Source organism: Plecotus auritus (genome assembly GCF_963455305.1).
Source record: "Plecotus auritus genome assembly, chromosome: 7".
Taxonomy (NCBI): Eukaryota; Metazoa; Chordata; class Mammalia; order Chiroptera; family Vespertilionidae; genus Plecotus; species Plecotus auritus.
In genome coordinates, this window is record NC_137774.1 from 40,563,605 (window position 1) to 40,578,555 (window position 14,951).

At 50.2% G+C, this 14,951-nt stretch overlaps 1 protein-coding gene across 2 annotated transcripts in view; it reads right to left on the reverse strand.

Moving 5' to 3' along the window:
* ITGAE (integrin subunit alpha E) overlaps nt 1-14,951 on the reverse strand; it is a gene marked incomplete at its 5' end in the record, with an annotated part of 63,213 nt that overhangs the window by 17,132 nt on the left and 31,130 nt on the right. For both annotated transcript variants that reach the window (XM_080678609.1, XM_080678608.1), the window contains 8 exons: nt 2,404-2,474; nt 6,267-6,395; nt 7,914-8,077; nt 9,768-9,898; nt 11,259-11,389; nt 12,645-12,869; nt 13,460-13,600; nt 13,882-14,024. In XM_080678609.1, coding sequence (XP_080534735.1) covers nt 2,404-2,474; nt 6,267-6,395; nt 7,914-8,077; nt 9,768-9,898; nt 11,259-11,389; nt 12,645-12,869; nt 13,460-13,600; nt 13,882-14,024 — 1,135 coding nt within the window. The remainder of the gene's footprint in view (nt 1-2,403; nt 2,475-6,266; nt 6,396-7,913; nt 8,078-9,767; nt 9,899-11,258; nt 11,390-12,644; nt 12,870-13,459; nt 13,601-13,881; nt 14,025-14,951) is intronic.

Sequence of the window (14,951 nt, forward strand, 5' to 3'; positions counted from 1 at the left end):
TCGTAATGTAAATATCTGTGTTTTCTGATGGTCTTAGGCGACACTGCTAGCGGTTCTCAACCTGTGGGTCGCAACAGGTTGAGAACCGCTGCTGTAGAGCCTAAGACCATCGGAAAACACAGATATTTACATTACGATTCATAACAGTAGCAAAATTACAGTTATGAAGTAGCAACGAAAATAATTTTATGGTTGGGGGTCACCACAACATGAGGAACTGTATTAAAGGGTTGTGGCATTAGGAAGGTTGAGAACCACTGGTCTAGGGAGAAGAGTCTGTAGTTTTCCTTAGACTCTTTGGGAGACCTATGTCCACAAGGTCAAAAACCACTGAAGTGTTTGGATGCTAAAGATTAGGCTTAACAATAATCTTGAAAAACGAAGAGACTGCTTGCTGTGTATGTACACTAGGGGGTGATGTAGGGCCAACTGTGTGTGCTGTGTCTCTAGTTCACACGGATTGGCTAAGAGGGCAGTGCTTGGTTTCATTAATTCCCTGTTGGAAGCAGTTGTGTTTGCTTGTTAGGCTGGATTGCAAAGCATTCAAAAGTCTTGAATTGGATCCTTATCGATTGAGATGGGCAGCGCTAAGCCATGCACATCTGAAACACAAGTCTTGGAAACGTCTAGAAGCACTGGCCATCGGTACCATGTTATACACACAGCACTGGTAGCCGGGTGGGCATTTAAGACCACCATACGTCCCAAACCAAACTTGTGATCTCTTCCTGCCTTCCAAAGTCATTCTTTCAAAGGCTTCCCCAGTTAAGTTCTTGGCATCACTGCCATCCTAGAATTTTGCGGTCATGGAAGTGGTTATAGCTGTGCTGTGCAGTATCACTAGCCATATGTGGGTATTGTGCACCTGAAATGTGCACAGTACAACTGAGGGGCTAAAATTTTAATTTTATTTAATTTAAATTAAAATTGGACAGCACAGTTCTAGATGCTCAGGCTGAAGCCTTGAAAGATTTTTTAGACCCCTCTCTTTCCCTCACTCCCCACCTCCAATCTGTCATCAAATCTATGGGCTTTAACTTCAGAACATAACCACCTTCATTGCTTCCACCCTTGCCCAAGGCACCATCCCTTCTCACCTGAATTATTGTAAGAGCTCCCTGTTAGCTCCCTGCTTCCACCTTTGCTCCTACAGTCTGTTCTCAGCACAGCAGCAAGAATGACCCGGTGAAAAATGAAAGATCATCCATTCCTCTGGCTTCCCAGCTCCCAGTAACAGCCTCATGGAAGGCCTGTGCAGCCCCAGGTGACCGTCCCCTGCCCACACATTGCCTCTCCCTCCTCATGCTACTGCAACCACACTGCTGTCCTGGCCATTCCTCCCACCTCCAGGCGTGCTCCCATCCAGGGCATTTGCACTTGCTCTTCCTTCCAATACCCACATAGTTCTTTCCTCAACATCCTGCATGTACCAAAATGCCTCCTCAGTGAGCCCTTTCCTGACCACTCCATTTAAAACTGCCACCCTACCTCTACCCCATACTCCCTCCCACCTTCCCTGCCCTATCTTCATAGTACATCTTGACAACATAATATTTACTTATTTGTTATCTTCTCCTCCTAAAAATAGCAGGAAGGCAGGGCTCTTTGTCTGTGTTGCTTGCTGCTGTATCTGCAGCACCTGGAGTGCTTGGCACAGAGTAGACGCTCCATAAACATTTACTGAATTAAGTAATTTGATTAACAGGTGAGCCAGGGAAGAGGTTGCCTCTTACACTGGCTTATGAAAATGGCATTGCCCAGGATGTCAGAGACCTGGGTTCAAGTCTACCAGATGACCCCTGTGTCACCATGCAGGCTCCCAACTACTGAGTCTGTTCTCTAATCTATAAAATGGGAAAGCAGATCTCTGTGTTGCCTCCCTTATGGGATGGCTGGGGAAAACAAGTCTATCTAATAAAGAGGGAATATGCTAATTGACTGCTACGCCCTCAAAGATGGTGGCACCCACAACCACAAGATGGCGGCGCTCCGCGCGCCTGCCTCCGGAGTCTCCCAGTCCCCTCAGCCCCCCAACCTCCCAGGGCCAGCCCAAGGCTCAGGCAAGCCTTGGATGTTGGCTGCCCAGCCGCCCAGGGCTGCCCGAGGCTCAGGTGACCAGGGCTGGCCGAGGCTTGTGCTGCCGGCAGTGGCAGCAGCAGAGGTGTGATGGGACATCACCTTCCCCTGATCTCTGGGTCACCTCCAAACCCCTGAGGGCTCCCAGACTGTGAGAGGAGGCAGGCCGGGCCATGCACCAGGCCTCTAGTGGATAATAAATGCAAAGCCCTTTGTGGGCCATGAGCAGAAGGAGAGGGAATGAGCAACTGATCCTGATGAGACGTTGGTTCAGGTAAGTCAGGAGGAAGTTGACTACAGAAACTGTGATGACTGGATTTGACTCACTGAGAGGTGGTGGCCAGCTGTAACTCAGCAACACAAAACAGCTTATTCTTGCAGGCCTTCTCGTAGGGCAGCTGTAACGAGACAGGGGCAGGATTAGCCCAGGGACCCAGCCATCCCCGGCAGCCTTGCCTCATGATCTCCTTAAGACATGCTGGACAGGCTGGGTTGTGTCCACATGGCTGTGACTGTGACATTTCTTGATCTGGTAGGGGTAGGAGGAACAGTTGGGTAACAGATGGCAAGTGATGGTCTGTCAGGTAGGGGGTGTGCTTGGTCCTACAACACAGGTATACCATGAGTCAGGCCTCTGGCCAAGGTGAAAAATGGGGTGACCTTCATGGAATGGTGGGAGGGCCTGTCACATTTCTATCACCAGAAATAAGCACCAACACTCACAACTCACTGTGTACTTTGAATTTGGGGAGGAAAACCTATATGAAGAAGAGTTTTCTTAGTCCTTTCAAGTAGAGGTAGGAACAGCAGGGGCACAAATGGAAGACCCCTAATCAATTATTGTCAAGATCTAGTCCTGCACACCCTCTGATTCCGTGGGTAGTCTCTGGGTGTTAAATGTTCCCCTTGCAATCGTGCCTACACTAAACCAAACTAATTCAGAGTCACAGTGGGTCCAAAGGCCCAGTCAAAGTTGAAAAGCCCTATCAGGTTGAAAAATCAAAGTTTCTAAAGAATCTGGGTGGTTTTGTTTGTTTGTTTGTTTTATTGATTTCAGAGAGGAAGGGAGAGGGAAAGAGAGATAGAAACATCAATGATGAAAGAGAATCATTGATCAGCTGCCTCCTACGGGCCCCCCACTGGGGATGGAGCCTGCAACTGGGCATGTGCCCTTGACTGGAATCTAATCTGGGTCCCTTCAATCCTAGGCCGATGCTCTATCCATTGAGCCAAACCAGCTAGGGGTGGGTTCATTTTTTATTATGAAGGAAACACAGCCAGCTCCTTAACTGGTAAATCTCTGCATTTATTTCCCCAGCAGCCAGTGACCGCATCAGCAGCTTACGCAAGGACTCTGCCCAGGGCCTGAAGCGGGAATGGAGCCCAGAGTTAGAAAGGAAACCTCCTACTTCCTGGAGGCTGGAGGTGCAATTTGCAGAAGTCAGAGCTTGACTCTCCGACTGGGTCAATAATTTGGGGCAAAGTTTTTTGGATTTTCTTTAGTTTTGTTTTTAATATAGACAAGTAGCCTGCTCTCTTTCATCCAAACCCAGTGAGAGTGAGCAAGGTTAAACTATAAGCTCCTAGCTAGAACTCATTCTCTGGAAACATCTGTGTATTTAAATTAATACCAAATCATGCCTCCTTGTCCATTTTATCAGTGGAATAAAAAATGTCTTTGCCAAACCATCAAAGTAACAATTGATTCAGGTAAGAATCATGAATAAATGTTAAACAGGATTCATTCATAATCTCCAAGCATCGCCTATAAGATACTTATTCATGACCAGGGGAAATAGCACCAGTCATGGGACAAAGCAGTGTGCCCCTGATATGACACCTGGAAGGACCAACTTCACTTCTATAATATTCTTACCCAAAACACACAATCTAATCTAATCGTGAGGAAACATTGGACAAATTCAAGTTGAGAAACATTCTACAAAATAACTGGCCTGTATCCTTCGAAAATGTTGAAGTCATTAAACAAAGAAAGACTGAGAAACTGCTCCAAATTAAAGGAGACCAAAGATAAGTGATGACAAAATGCAATAAATGATGCTGGACTGGCAGAAAAAGTTTTTTCTTTTGCAATAAAGGATGTTAATAGGACAACTGATGAAATTTAAATAAATTAGGTAATAGTATTTTATTATTATTTCCTGATTTTGATCATTGCACTGAGGTTTTGTAAGAGAATGTCCTTGTTTTTAGGAAATATATACTGAATACTGGAGAGTAAGGCATCAAATCTATAACTTACTCTCAAATGGTTCAGAAATACAAATGTGTGTATATGTGTGTAATTTGTATATATGTATATGTACTGTCTACATGTATCAAGAAAGAATGCTAAAGCAATGTGAATAATAAAACGTACAAATGTTAACATTTTGGAAATCTGGATAAAGAATGCATGGGGAGCCCGGCCAGCATGGCTCAGTGGTTGAGCATGAACCTATGAGCCAGGAGGTCATGGTTCGATTCCTGGTTGGGGCACATGCCTGGGTTGCAGGCTTGATCCTCAGTGTGGGGCATGCAGGAGGCAGCTGATCAATGATTCTCTCTCATCATTGATGTTTCTATCTCCCTATCCCTCCCTCTCTGAAATCCATAAAAAATATATTTATTAAAAAAAGAGTGCATGGGGATTATTTTGGAGTGTGCTTATAACTTTATAGTAAGTAAACCAACTATTTCAAAATAAAGTTTTTTAAAAACAATATATATAATTAGTGATCATCTGCTTATTGACGAAACTTTATTACATTAATTCTCCTTATCTTTTTTTCATCTAAATTGCTGTCAATACCAATTTTTAAAAAAATTCTTTAGCCTGGTAGGCGTGGCTCAGTGGTTGACCTATGAACCAGGAGGTCACGGTTCAATTCTGGGTCAGGACACACTGGGGCCTGCAGAGGCAGCGGATCAATGATTCTCTCCCATCATTGAGGTTTCTATCTCTCCCTCTTACTTCCTCTCTGAAGTCAATAAAAATACATTAAAATTTTTAATTCTTTACAAAATATACTATTATAAATTTAAAATAAAGTCTCTTGCCTAAAAAATTAAGATGTCAGTCTTGGTTCATACTAGTAGAGGAACCTGATTCCCTCCCTTCCTGGGCAGATGAGCAGTGAAAACAGTCACCCTAATTGTGTTGCTCTCTTATTTCTATTTACTATTTGTTTTGTTTAGTGTTTTGAGAGAGAGAGAGAGAGACCTCGATTTGTTGTTCCTCTTATTTATGTATTCATTGGTTGGTTCTTATATATGCCCTGACCAGGGATTGAACCTGCAACCTTGAACTATCATAATGACTCTAACCAACTCAGCTACCCAGGCAGGGCTCTGTTTACTATTTGTGATTAATACATTAGGTATTGACCAAAACTGGAGCTAAAAACTTATATAATTTAATTAACAGAGCATTTGGGTAAAAAATATTGGACAGTCGGGACTGTCCTATGATTACCTGGAAATACGTTACTAAGCTTTTCTGTGCCCGCATGAACTACTGTTGGCTTTTTAGTTTAAATTTTGGAGACTCAACTCATCCCAACTGACTGTAATTATTACTCTTTAAGGCTCATGTTGTCACTTCTTTGATCCTGCTGATTTTTCTATACCCCATAACACACTCTAAATGTAGACAGATAGAATATTCCAGAACCTGGATACAAGCAAAATCACCTTAGATATCAAAGAGTCAGGAAATATGACTTTGCTTTTCCCCTCTGATTTCCCTTAGTAATGAGAAAAGTTTCTTGTGACACTACCTGCCCGTTAGGGGGCAAGTTTGGTGGGCCAGACATTCAGCCTGAAGGCCCTGAGCAGGACCTGGGTAGACAGCTGTGCCAAAGGGCATCCTCTCTGCCAGCAGGGCAGGGTGGCTCCAGTCCAGTCCCCACATGGGACCCCTACCGGTCATCAGACACCCTTGCAACGTCAGGCAGTGTGTTCAAATGCTTCATTAACTATGTAGCAAGCACTCTGTGAACATAAAGGAACTAGCCTTGGGTGGTAGTTTGGAGACGTGGTTACCCACCAATGAGGCCCCATTGTGCAGTAAGGGGCCCAAATGCTGTCTGAAGACCCTCCCAATTCTAACATTCTTTGAAGTTACGGGAGCAGGTACTTTGGGCGGATGGTTCCCTGGAGGGTCTCATCCTAGCTGTGGGTAGAGTCACCTGGAAGATGGCGGAGGGCTCACTGTAGATGTCCAGGACAGGGTGGGAATGGCTCCTCTGGTCCTTGGAGTTCTGGAGTTGGTAGCTGACCTTGACACTGATGTTGGAGAAGCAGTCCTCTTCACAGAGCTGCAGTCACCAGGGAGGTGGAGGTGCAGTTGGATGTGGGGCAGAAGATGACAAGGAGAACACCTTTAACTTCAGTGTAGTCATGAAATAAACCATGAAAGTGGTGAGCCAGAGGTCCTAAGCCTCTTCCAAACAAGCCAGGCTGAAGGGAAGCTGTCATGTAACCAAGCTGCCAGGAGCATTGGAAAAATCCCTGGATCTGCTGTCAAATCTCATAACTCCTTATGGTTTCCACCCCAATCCTAAGGGGTCTGGCCATGATGAGTTAAAAACTGACGACTTTGCCCAGCCTGTGGCTCAGTGGTTGAGCATCAACCTATGAACCAGGGGGTGGCGGTTCAATTTCTGGTCAGGGCACATGCTCAGGGCTTGATCCCCGGTGGGAGGTATGCAGGAGGCAACCGATCAATGGTTCTCTCTCATCATGCATGTTTCTATCTCTCCCTCTCCCTTCTTTGAAATCAATAAAAATATATTTTAAGAAAACAATATATTCTTTAAAAACCTGATGATTTCATTCAGAGAGCAAATGGGAGGCACTGAGGGACGACTCATGGTCACATCTGTGTTTACAAAACAGCATGAAGGACATATTAGAGAGGAAGAACAAAATGCCATCCTTCTCTCTGAGTGAGCCATGGTAGAAGCTTCGAGCCAGGAGAGCAGGTGAGCATGACTCCTGGTGGAAAGAGTAATGCTTTTATTTAAAGAAGCCACAGACTCACTGGAAACTCTTTCTTAATCCTATTAACAACTGGAACAGATGTGGGGACAGATGTGTGGTTAGAAGCATAATTTATGAGGTTGTTGGAATAAATGATCCTTATAGGTCCAAAGTTCTAGGGCCTGTCAGGCCCTGAGTCCTGACAAATACTGTGTGTGTTTGTAGACACCTTTGTCAGGTGTAAACCTTCATAAATGATAACTTTTGTCTTTCTATTTCTACGTTCTGTCATTCAGTTTTTCTGATAATGATTTGAAGAAGGACCCTCAGCCCCACTTTTAGGTCAGTTGACAGGGGAAAGGAATAAACAGCAATTAGAACATTTCGCTTTCTGTTCAGATGCTAGGAAGCTCAGAGATATAGTTAGTGTTCAAATTAATTTGGATTTCTAATATAATTAACTTCCTCACCCATGCCATTATGTGGTTCCTGGTCTTTTATTATTTTTTAATATATATATATTTTAAATATTTTAAATATTTTTAAATTGATTTCAGAGAGGAAGGGAGAGGAAGAGAGGGATAGAAACATCAATGATAAGAGAGAATCTTTGATCGGCTGCCTCCTGCACACCCCCTACTGGGGATTAAGCCTGCAACCTGGGCATGTGCCCTGACCCGGAATCTAACCATGACCTGATTCATAGGTCAATGCTCAACCACTGAGCCATACTGGCTGGGCTATTATGTTAATTGTCTAGTTTGTATGGACGGATACATACCCTTCATTGCACACCCCTCAGTTCTTATGTCAAAGCACAGAACCCTCTGGACTTTCCCAAACTCTTCACTTACCTCTCCCTCTGTGGGGCTGAGCAGGCGGGACTCACAGAGACGGGACCCACTGCTCCACTCCCGAAGGCAGCTCTGACAAGTCCTCTGGTCCACACACTGTAGCCTCTTCCTCTCCTTCAACATATCCACGTCCAACGTGAAATTCAGAGACGTCCCTCTGAGGCCTGGGAGTGAAGACCAGACCTTCCCCATGAGGCTGGGATGGGCAAGCCCCAGACACAGCACCCCCAGCCCGCCTGAGGCTTCCCGGGAGCCCCTCCAGGGTGTGGCCCCGCCAGGTGCTTCCCTGGGGCTGGACTTCTGAGTTTCTTCACTTCAAAGGTACTTTTCTCATGTCTTCTGGCACCTGGCTAGCGTCCCTCAGGGTCCCAACCCAAACCCAGAGCAGCACATTCCCAGAGCTGAGGCTTTCTTCCCTAGGAGAGGGAGGTCTCAGGGAGGAGGCTGGGATTCAGGGTGAAAAGGAGGAGGAGGGGAAACAACACGGAATGGAGAAACGCAGTGGTCGGCAAACTGGGCTCACGAGCCACATGCGACTTGAGAGCCGCGGTTTGCCACTCTGTTGACTAATGATTTTGCCGACCACTGGACTAGACTAAATGTTACCGTGTAGTTGGAAACTGTGAGGATTAGGCAATTGTGGCATACTGTGTGCAAAGAGGTAAAGGGCAGTCTATGGCATAGAGTAAAACCTGAGGACTGCAGAGCTGGAAGCACCTTACAGATTACCTGGGCCAACTCCTTTACTGTACAGAACAGAAACCAGGACCAGAGAGGGAAAGACACCTGCCTAGTGTCACACAGCTGCTCAGCAGCAGCCGTCCGGGCTCCACAGCCTGAATCGTTCCGCCTGTACAGCGGGACCCGATAGGCCCGTCATTTCCTCCCTCATTCGATAATGGCCTCCTTCTGCAGGAAAGCCACCCGCCCAGGAGAGGGCTTTCTTATTTGTAGGAACCAGAGAGACATTTCAGGGATTGCTACTGAGACTCGACACCTTGGGGACTGTTGCTGATGGGTTGCTCTGGAGGGGAGCTCTTAGGTTGCCAGGAAGTTCCTGGGCTGTGAACGCGGGCCCACCCTCTGCCTCCTGGAAACAATCTCCCAACCAGTGCCAGGAAGGGATGGGAAGAGAGGCCAGGCCTCCACCTCCGACAGGTCATCCCATCCCACCTTGGCCAGGGAGACAGCGAGGAGGGCAGGGGAGAAGATGTAATCAGAGAGAACGAGGAAAGGCACTTCTCAGGGTTCCCTGCACACCCGTGGGCACCGTGGATGGAGATGAAGAAACGGCCGTGCCGAAACCAGTTTGGCTCAGTGGATAGAGCGTCGGCCTGCAGACTGAAGGGTCCTGGGTTCGATTCCGGTCAAGGGCATGTACCTTGGTTGCAGGCACATCCCCAGTGGGAGGTGTGCAGGAGGCAGCTGATCGATGTTTCTCTCTCATCGATGTTTCTAGCTCTCTATCCCTCTCCCTTCCTCTCTGTAAAAAAAATTAATAAAAAATATTTAAAAAAAAAAAAGAAAAGAAAAGAAACGGCCGCCCTTTCCTGAGTCTTTTTTTTTTTTTTCCAGAAACTCAACCCTTCACACCTGAGGAAGGGCTCCAATGTCCTTGTTCCCAACAGGGTCAGAGACCCCTGCAGAGTGAGGACTCACCAGCAGATCTCCCTTTTCGAGGGCACTTCACCCTGAACAAAACCTAACGTCAAAGGAGCTAAGCTCCAAATAGAGGGCTGTCAAACACCAGAACCTCATCACTCACATAGCCCAGCCCCACCCCATCCTCTTTCCCTGCCCTGAAGCCAACAAGGAATGACCCCAACACCATGGGCCAGCTAGGCTGCCTGTTACCTGACGTGGCAGCTGTGGTCTCAGAGCTGATTTCAAAACACAAATTCACATTCACAATGCTGTTGAAGCCAATGGGCAGCGCCTCGGGGGTGAAGGTCATGGACACCTCCAGGCGAACCACAGGTCTTGAGCTAAATAAGACAGCAAAGCGGACCATAAGAAGTGACCGCAGGTCTTCTGTACCAGTGCTTGGCTCATTCATTCCTTCAATGGGTATTATCGAACAAGTCTAATGTGCCACTGCTGTCCTGAGACTTCAGGGAAAAAGACAAACCCCTGCTCTAGTGGGAAAATAGACAACAAGCAAATAAACAAGAAGAAACAGTAAAATACTATGTATGGGTAACACTATGATAAAAACAAAATAGGATAAGGTCATGGAGACTGGGGGCTCCTTAGGCTGGGTAGTCAGGGACGGCCTCACTAACGAGGAGACATCTAAGTTGAGATCTGTTTACGGGAGAGAGCCAGCTATGTAAAGATCTAGGGGAAGTGCATTCCAGGTAGAAGGCACAGCTAGTGCAAAGGGCCTGCGTAGGAAGGAGCCTGGGTTGAGGAACACCAGGGTCAGCATGACAGGAGCAGTTCGTGAGACAGAGGGTAGCAAGGGACGGGGATGGAGGAGTGGGCAGGGCGGGCCGTGAGGAACTTCGTGGGCCGTAGTAGGGAATTTGGGTTTCACTAAGTGGGAGCTATTGAGGGGTTTTAAGCAGCAGAATGAAGGGATCTCTGGCTGCCGCATGGAGAATGGAGCACAGGGAGGGAGGCAGGGGAAAACGCCATGGCGGAGATCCAGGCGAGAGGTGACAGTGTGTTGTAGGGGGAGGTATTTGGGAGGCAGAGCCAACAAAAACGTGTTGATGGGTGGCAGGGGAAGGAAAAGAAGAATCAAGGATGACTGCTGGGTTTCTGTCCTGAACAAATGGTGTCATTTGCTGAGATGGGAAGCCCAGAGAGGGGCTGGTTGGGGGAGACTAAGAAGAAGAGGGCCGTTTCAGACATGTTGACTCTGAGATGCCTGGGAGCAACAGCAAGGAGGGGTGTTGAGTTGATAGCCAAGTCTGGCGCTTAGTGGAGAGCACAGGGCAGATCGGCGCCCCGTCAGCTTATTTATCGTCACGGCACTTGATCATTCGCTTAGGGATGGGCACAGGAGCGCTGACATTCATGATGACAATAATGGCAGCCACCACGGGGCACTGTGCTAAATCCTTCGCATAGATTCTCTCAATGGATCCTCATAACTCTGTGAGGTAGGCACTACTATTATTTCCATTTATAGATGAGAAAGTTGGGACTTAGAATTCAACAACCTGCCCAAGCACACAGCGTGAAGGGAGAGAGGAGGTTCAAACCCAGATGGGCAGACTCCAGAGCCCCTAATCACCTACTCTCTCCCGTCAGTGCCTGGCATCTTCATGAGGTCACTCAGGGCAGGGAAGGTGGGTGAGGCTGGGGCCTGGGACCCCAGGAGGCAGGGCAGACCCCTACCGGAGCACAGCCGCCCGACCAAGAGTGCCCACGGTGATGTCAGCAAGGCCATCGCCGGTCACATCCAGGCCACCGTCCACAGACATGCCGAAGTAGCGCAGTCGGGGGGCAACCGCTGCGGCTCTGATGTGCTGTGGAGGGAGAGACGCAAGGCATCGGGAGGGAAAAGAGAGTCCTTTGGATGTGATTCAAATCAGCAAATCAGCATCGGTCCCCACCTCTCAAGGGGAGCCTGCAATTAGAAGCTGGAAAGAGTAGGGCAGGGTCTCCCAGGGAAGAGGCGTTTGAATGGAGCCGGGAAGGACATGTGGGACTGGAGAGGGGAGATGGGGAAAGAGGGGTGGGCAGAGCAGGGTGGTCTAAGGAAACAGCCGGGGGCCAGTGCTGGAAACAGGAGGGGAGTTGGGTGCAAGGAGGCTTGATGTGAGGCTGGGGTGTCTAATCAAACACGGGGCGGAAAATGGGGTGGAGGGAGGAGGTGCAGGGTTGGGAGACAGCTGGAATGCTGGGATGCACACGGGGCTGACAGACTGTGCCCAGGGTCGGGCGTCTGGGATTATCCCGGGTTTCTGGTGGTGCAGACGGGGCCCAGAGGAACCACGGGTCTTGGGGGAAGAGGCTGCTTTCTGTTGGGCAGCAGGAGAGTGACCTACTTCGGAGCCACCCAGGCAAGGTGCTCAGGAGGCAGCTGGACATACGGGACTGAAACTGAGGAGAGAAACCAGTTGGAGGGGGTGAAAGTGCCATAAAAGATATAGCATGAGCCCTAGCCGGTTTGGCTCAGTGGATAGAGCATCGGCCTGCGAACTGAAAGGTCCCATGTTCGATTCCGGTCAAGGGCACATGCCCGGGGTTGTAGGCTCGATCCCCAGGGGGGACTTGCAGGAGGCAGCCAATCCATGATTCTCTCTCATCATGGATGTTCCTATCTCTCTCTCCCTCTTCCTTCCTCTCTGAAATCAATAAAAATATATTTTAAAAAAAGAAGTATGTATCTATCATTTTATTTAAAAAAGAAAAAAGATATAGCATGAGAGGTTGGCAACAGAGCCCTGGGGGTGAGAGCTCAGGCATGGAGGGCTGGGTGGGGTTAGGTGCCAGAGAAGGGACAGCAGGAGAGGGAGGAGGATCTGAGGCAGGTGCACGGCCGGAAATGCCAAGGAAGGGAGGTACAGGTCAGGGTAGACAGATGTTGTCACAAGCTCTTGCCGCTTCTGACGGGCCGGGAACCTCCCACCAGCCTGAGTGACTTCTGCCCTTCACTGGGGACCCCCAACCCTGTGGGACTGCCTGGCACTTAGACCAGGAACTAACTTGAGGTTCAGGCCATTACATCTGGGGGGTCACTGTCCCAGAGGAGAGGCGGGAGAGAGCCCTGCGGGTTACCTGCGAGGGGCTGGTAGAGAGGCCGTCCCGGCATCCGTTGTAAATATACACACTGCCAAAGCTGGCGCCATCATCGGCCCCCAAACCCTCCAGGGGGGCTCCGATGGCCACATCCGTGAGCTTATCCTGACTGATGTCCCCCACTGTTGCCATGGCAAAGCCAAATCGGGCATCAGGGAACCCAGGCTGCCCACTCAGCATGCGTGCCAAGGAGAAGGAACCATCCTGTAAAGCAAACAGGCAGCTCAGCCCTTGAGACAGGCATGCAAGGGTGCCCACCCCATCACTACCCGGGAGGCATGCTCCCTGGCCTTGTCAACGCAGAGTCCCTGGCAGGGAGGCTGAGGCTCAGAAGGGGCAGGGGCCCTCCCAAGCTGGCACAGTGAGCGAGCAGTAGAGCTGGTTCCTGTGCCCTCTGCTCCTGCAGTTGGCAGCACTGGGCTGGCCGCTGGGAGGCCTGGGTTCTGGTCTTGGCTCTTCCCCACACTTGTATGTGAACTTGGACAATTTTAACATCACCGAGCCTCAGCTTCCTCGCCTGTAAAGTGTGAGTGACAGCTCCCTCCCAGGTACTAGAGAAGCAGGTGAGATACTAGACAAAGCCTGCTTTATCACCTGGCTGCCACTGGGGTGTAGTCACCACCAATATGAGATGATGAGATGGGGAAAATGAGAAAGTGGGGTGCAGCGGGAAGTGAGTCGCTGTCCACCTGAGCACCTCCCCATCACTGCCTTGGCGATTCCACCTCCGCCACCCCTGCACCAGGCCAGTGGCCGCAGCCTGCACAAGCTCGCAAAGATGGAGACTCTCCCACCTGCTCATTCAGACGGTACACGTAGACTCTGCCTTCCTGTCCGCGAACGTGGTAAAACGGAGCCGCCACCAGCAAGAAGTCCGTGGTTCCATCCATGTTGATGTCCACAGGGCACAGCTCAGAGCCAAAATAGGACCCCATCTACAGCCCAGGGAGAGCTCGCTCACAGGGCGCAGGAGGCCCCTCCCCACCCCTCAGCAAGGCCACCCGCTCTGGGTCATTCCAGATGGATCTGTTCACCGGAGTAACACAGAAGACTGGGAGAGCAGCCCGACCCCACGCGGGGCACCGCTGGCAGTCAGACACACAGGGCCAGGCTGGGCCCCCCACCCACGGTGTGCCCTGGAGCCCATCCCTTTCCTTTGGGCCTCTGATCCCCATCTGTAGTAGTGGAGGGTCCGTGGTCCTTCCCCGGCAGGTACCTGCTCTCCCTCCAGCACTGGCACGAAGTTGGTCTCCCTGCCCTCCTTCCGGAGCTCAAACACGGCCCCTCGATGCTTGTGCCGGGGAGCCCCCGCCACGCAGGAAGGACCACTGGCCTTGTGCAGCACGGCCAGTGAGTAACCTGGGACAGGGGTGGTGTGGCTGTGATCAGGAGCACCCACCGGGCCAGGCCTTTGCCCCCCCAGCCCCCCTCCCCCACCACCTTCCCAGCCAGGCCTTCGAAGTGGCCCTCGCAGGAGGACAAAATAGGAGACTGTCAGTCTTATCTTCTTACAATTGGCATCAGGAGCTCTCCCACTTACCCACTGTTGCTGGTCACACACACATGCCCACCACACAGATGTGTTATACATACATCACTGTCTAAATACACGCATCTGCACACACAGTATATAAGGACTGAGGTGAGGGGTGGAGGGAGGCCCCGCCTTCCCTAGGCAGCCATCCAGGGCCACCCCATGAATCCGGTACTGAGCAGGCCCTGTCCCCTCCCAGGAGCCCTAATTTTCAGCTTCCAGATCCCTAACTAGGGTCCATCCCTCAGTCCATGGAAGCCTAGTGCATTATAAGGTGAAACATCAGTGTCCCTGCCCTCACCCAGGTAATCTCCAGGCCCCACCCTCACCCAGGTGGTCTCCAGGCCCCACCCTCACCCAGGTAATCTCCAGGCCCCGCCCTCACCCAGGTAATCTCCAGGCCCCGCCCTCACCCAGGTAATCTCCAGGCCCCACCCTCACCCAGGTAATCTCCAGGCCCCACCCTCACCCAGGTAATCTCCAGGCCCCACCCTCACCCAGGTGGTCTCCAAGCCCCACCCTCACCCAGGTGGTCTCCAGGCCCCGCCCTCACCCAGGTGGTCTCCAGGCCCCACCCTCACCCAGGTGGTCTCCAAGCCCCACCCTCACCCAGGTGGTCTCCAGGCCCCGCCCTCACCCAGGTAATCTCCAGGCCCCACCCTCACCCAGGTGGTCTCCAGGCCCCACCCTCACCCAGGTGGTCTCCAGGCCCCACCCTCACCCAGGTGGTCTCCAGGCCCCGCCCTCACCCA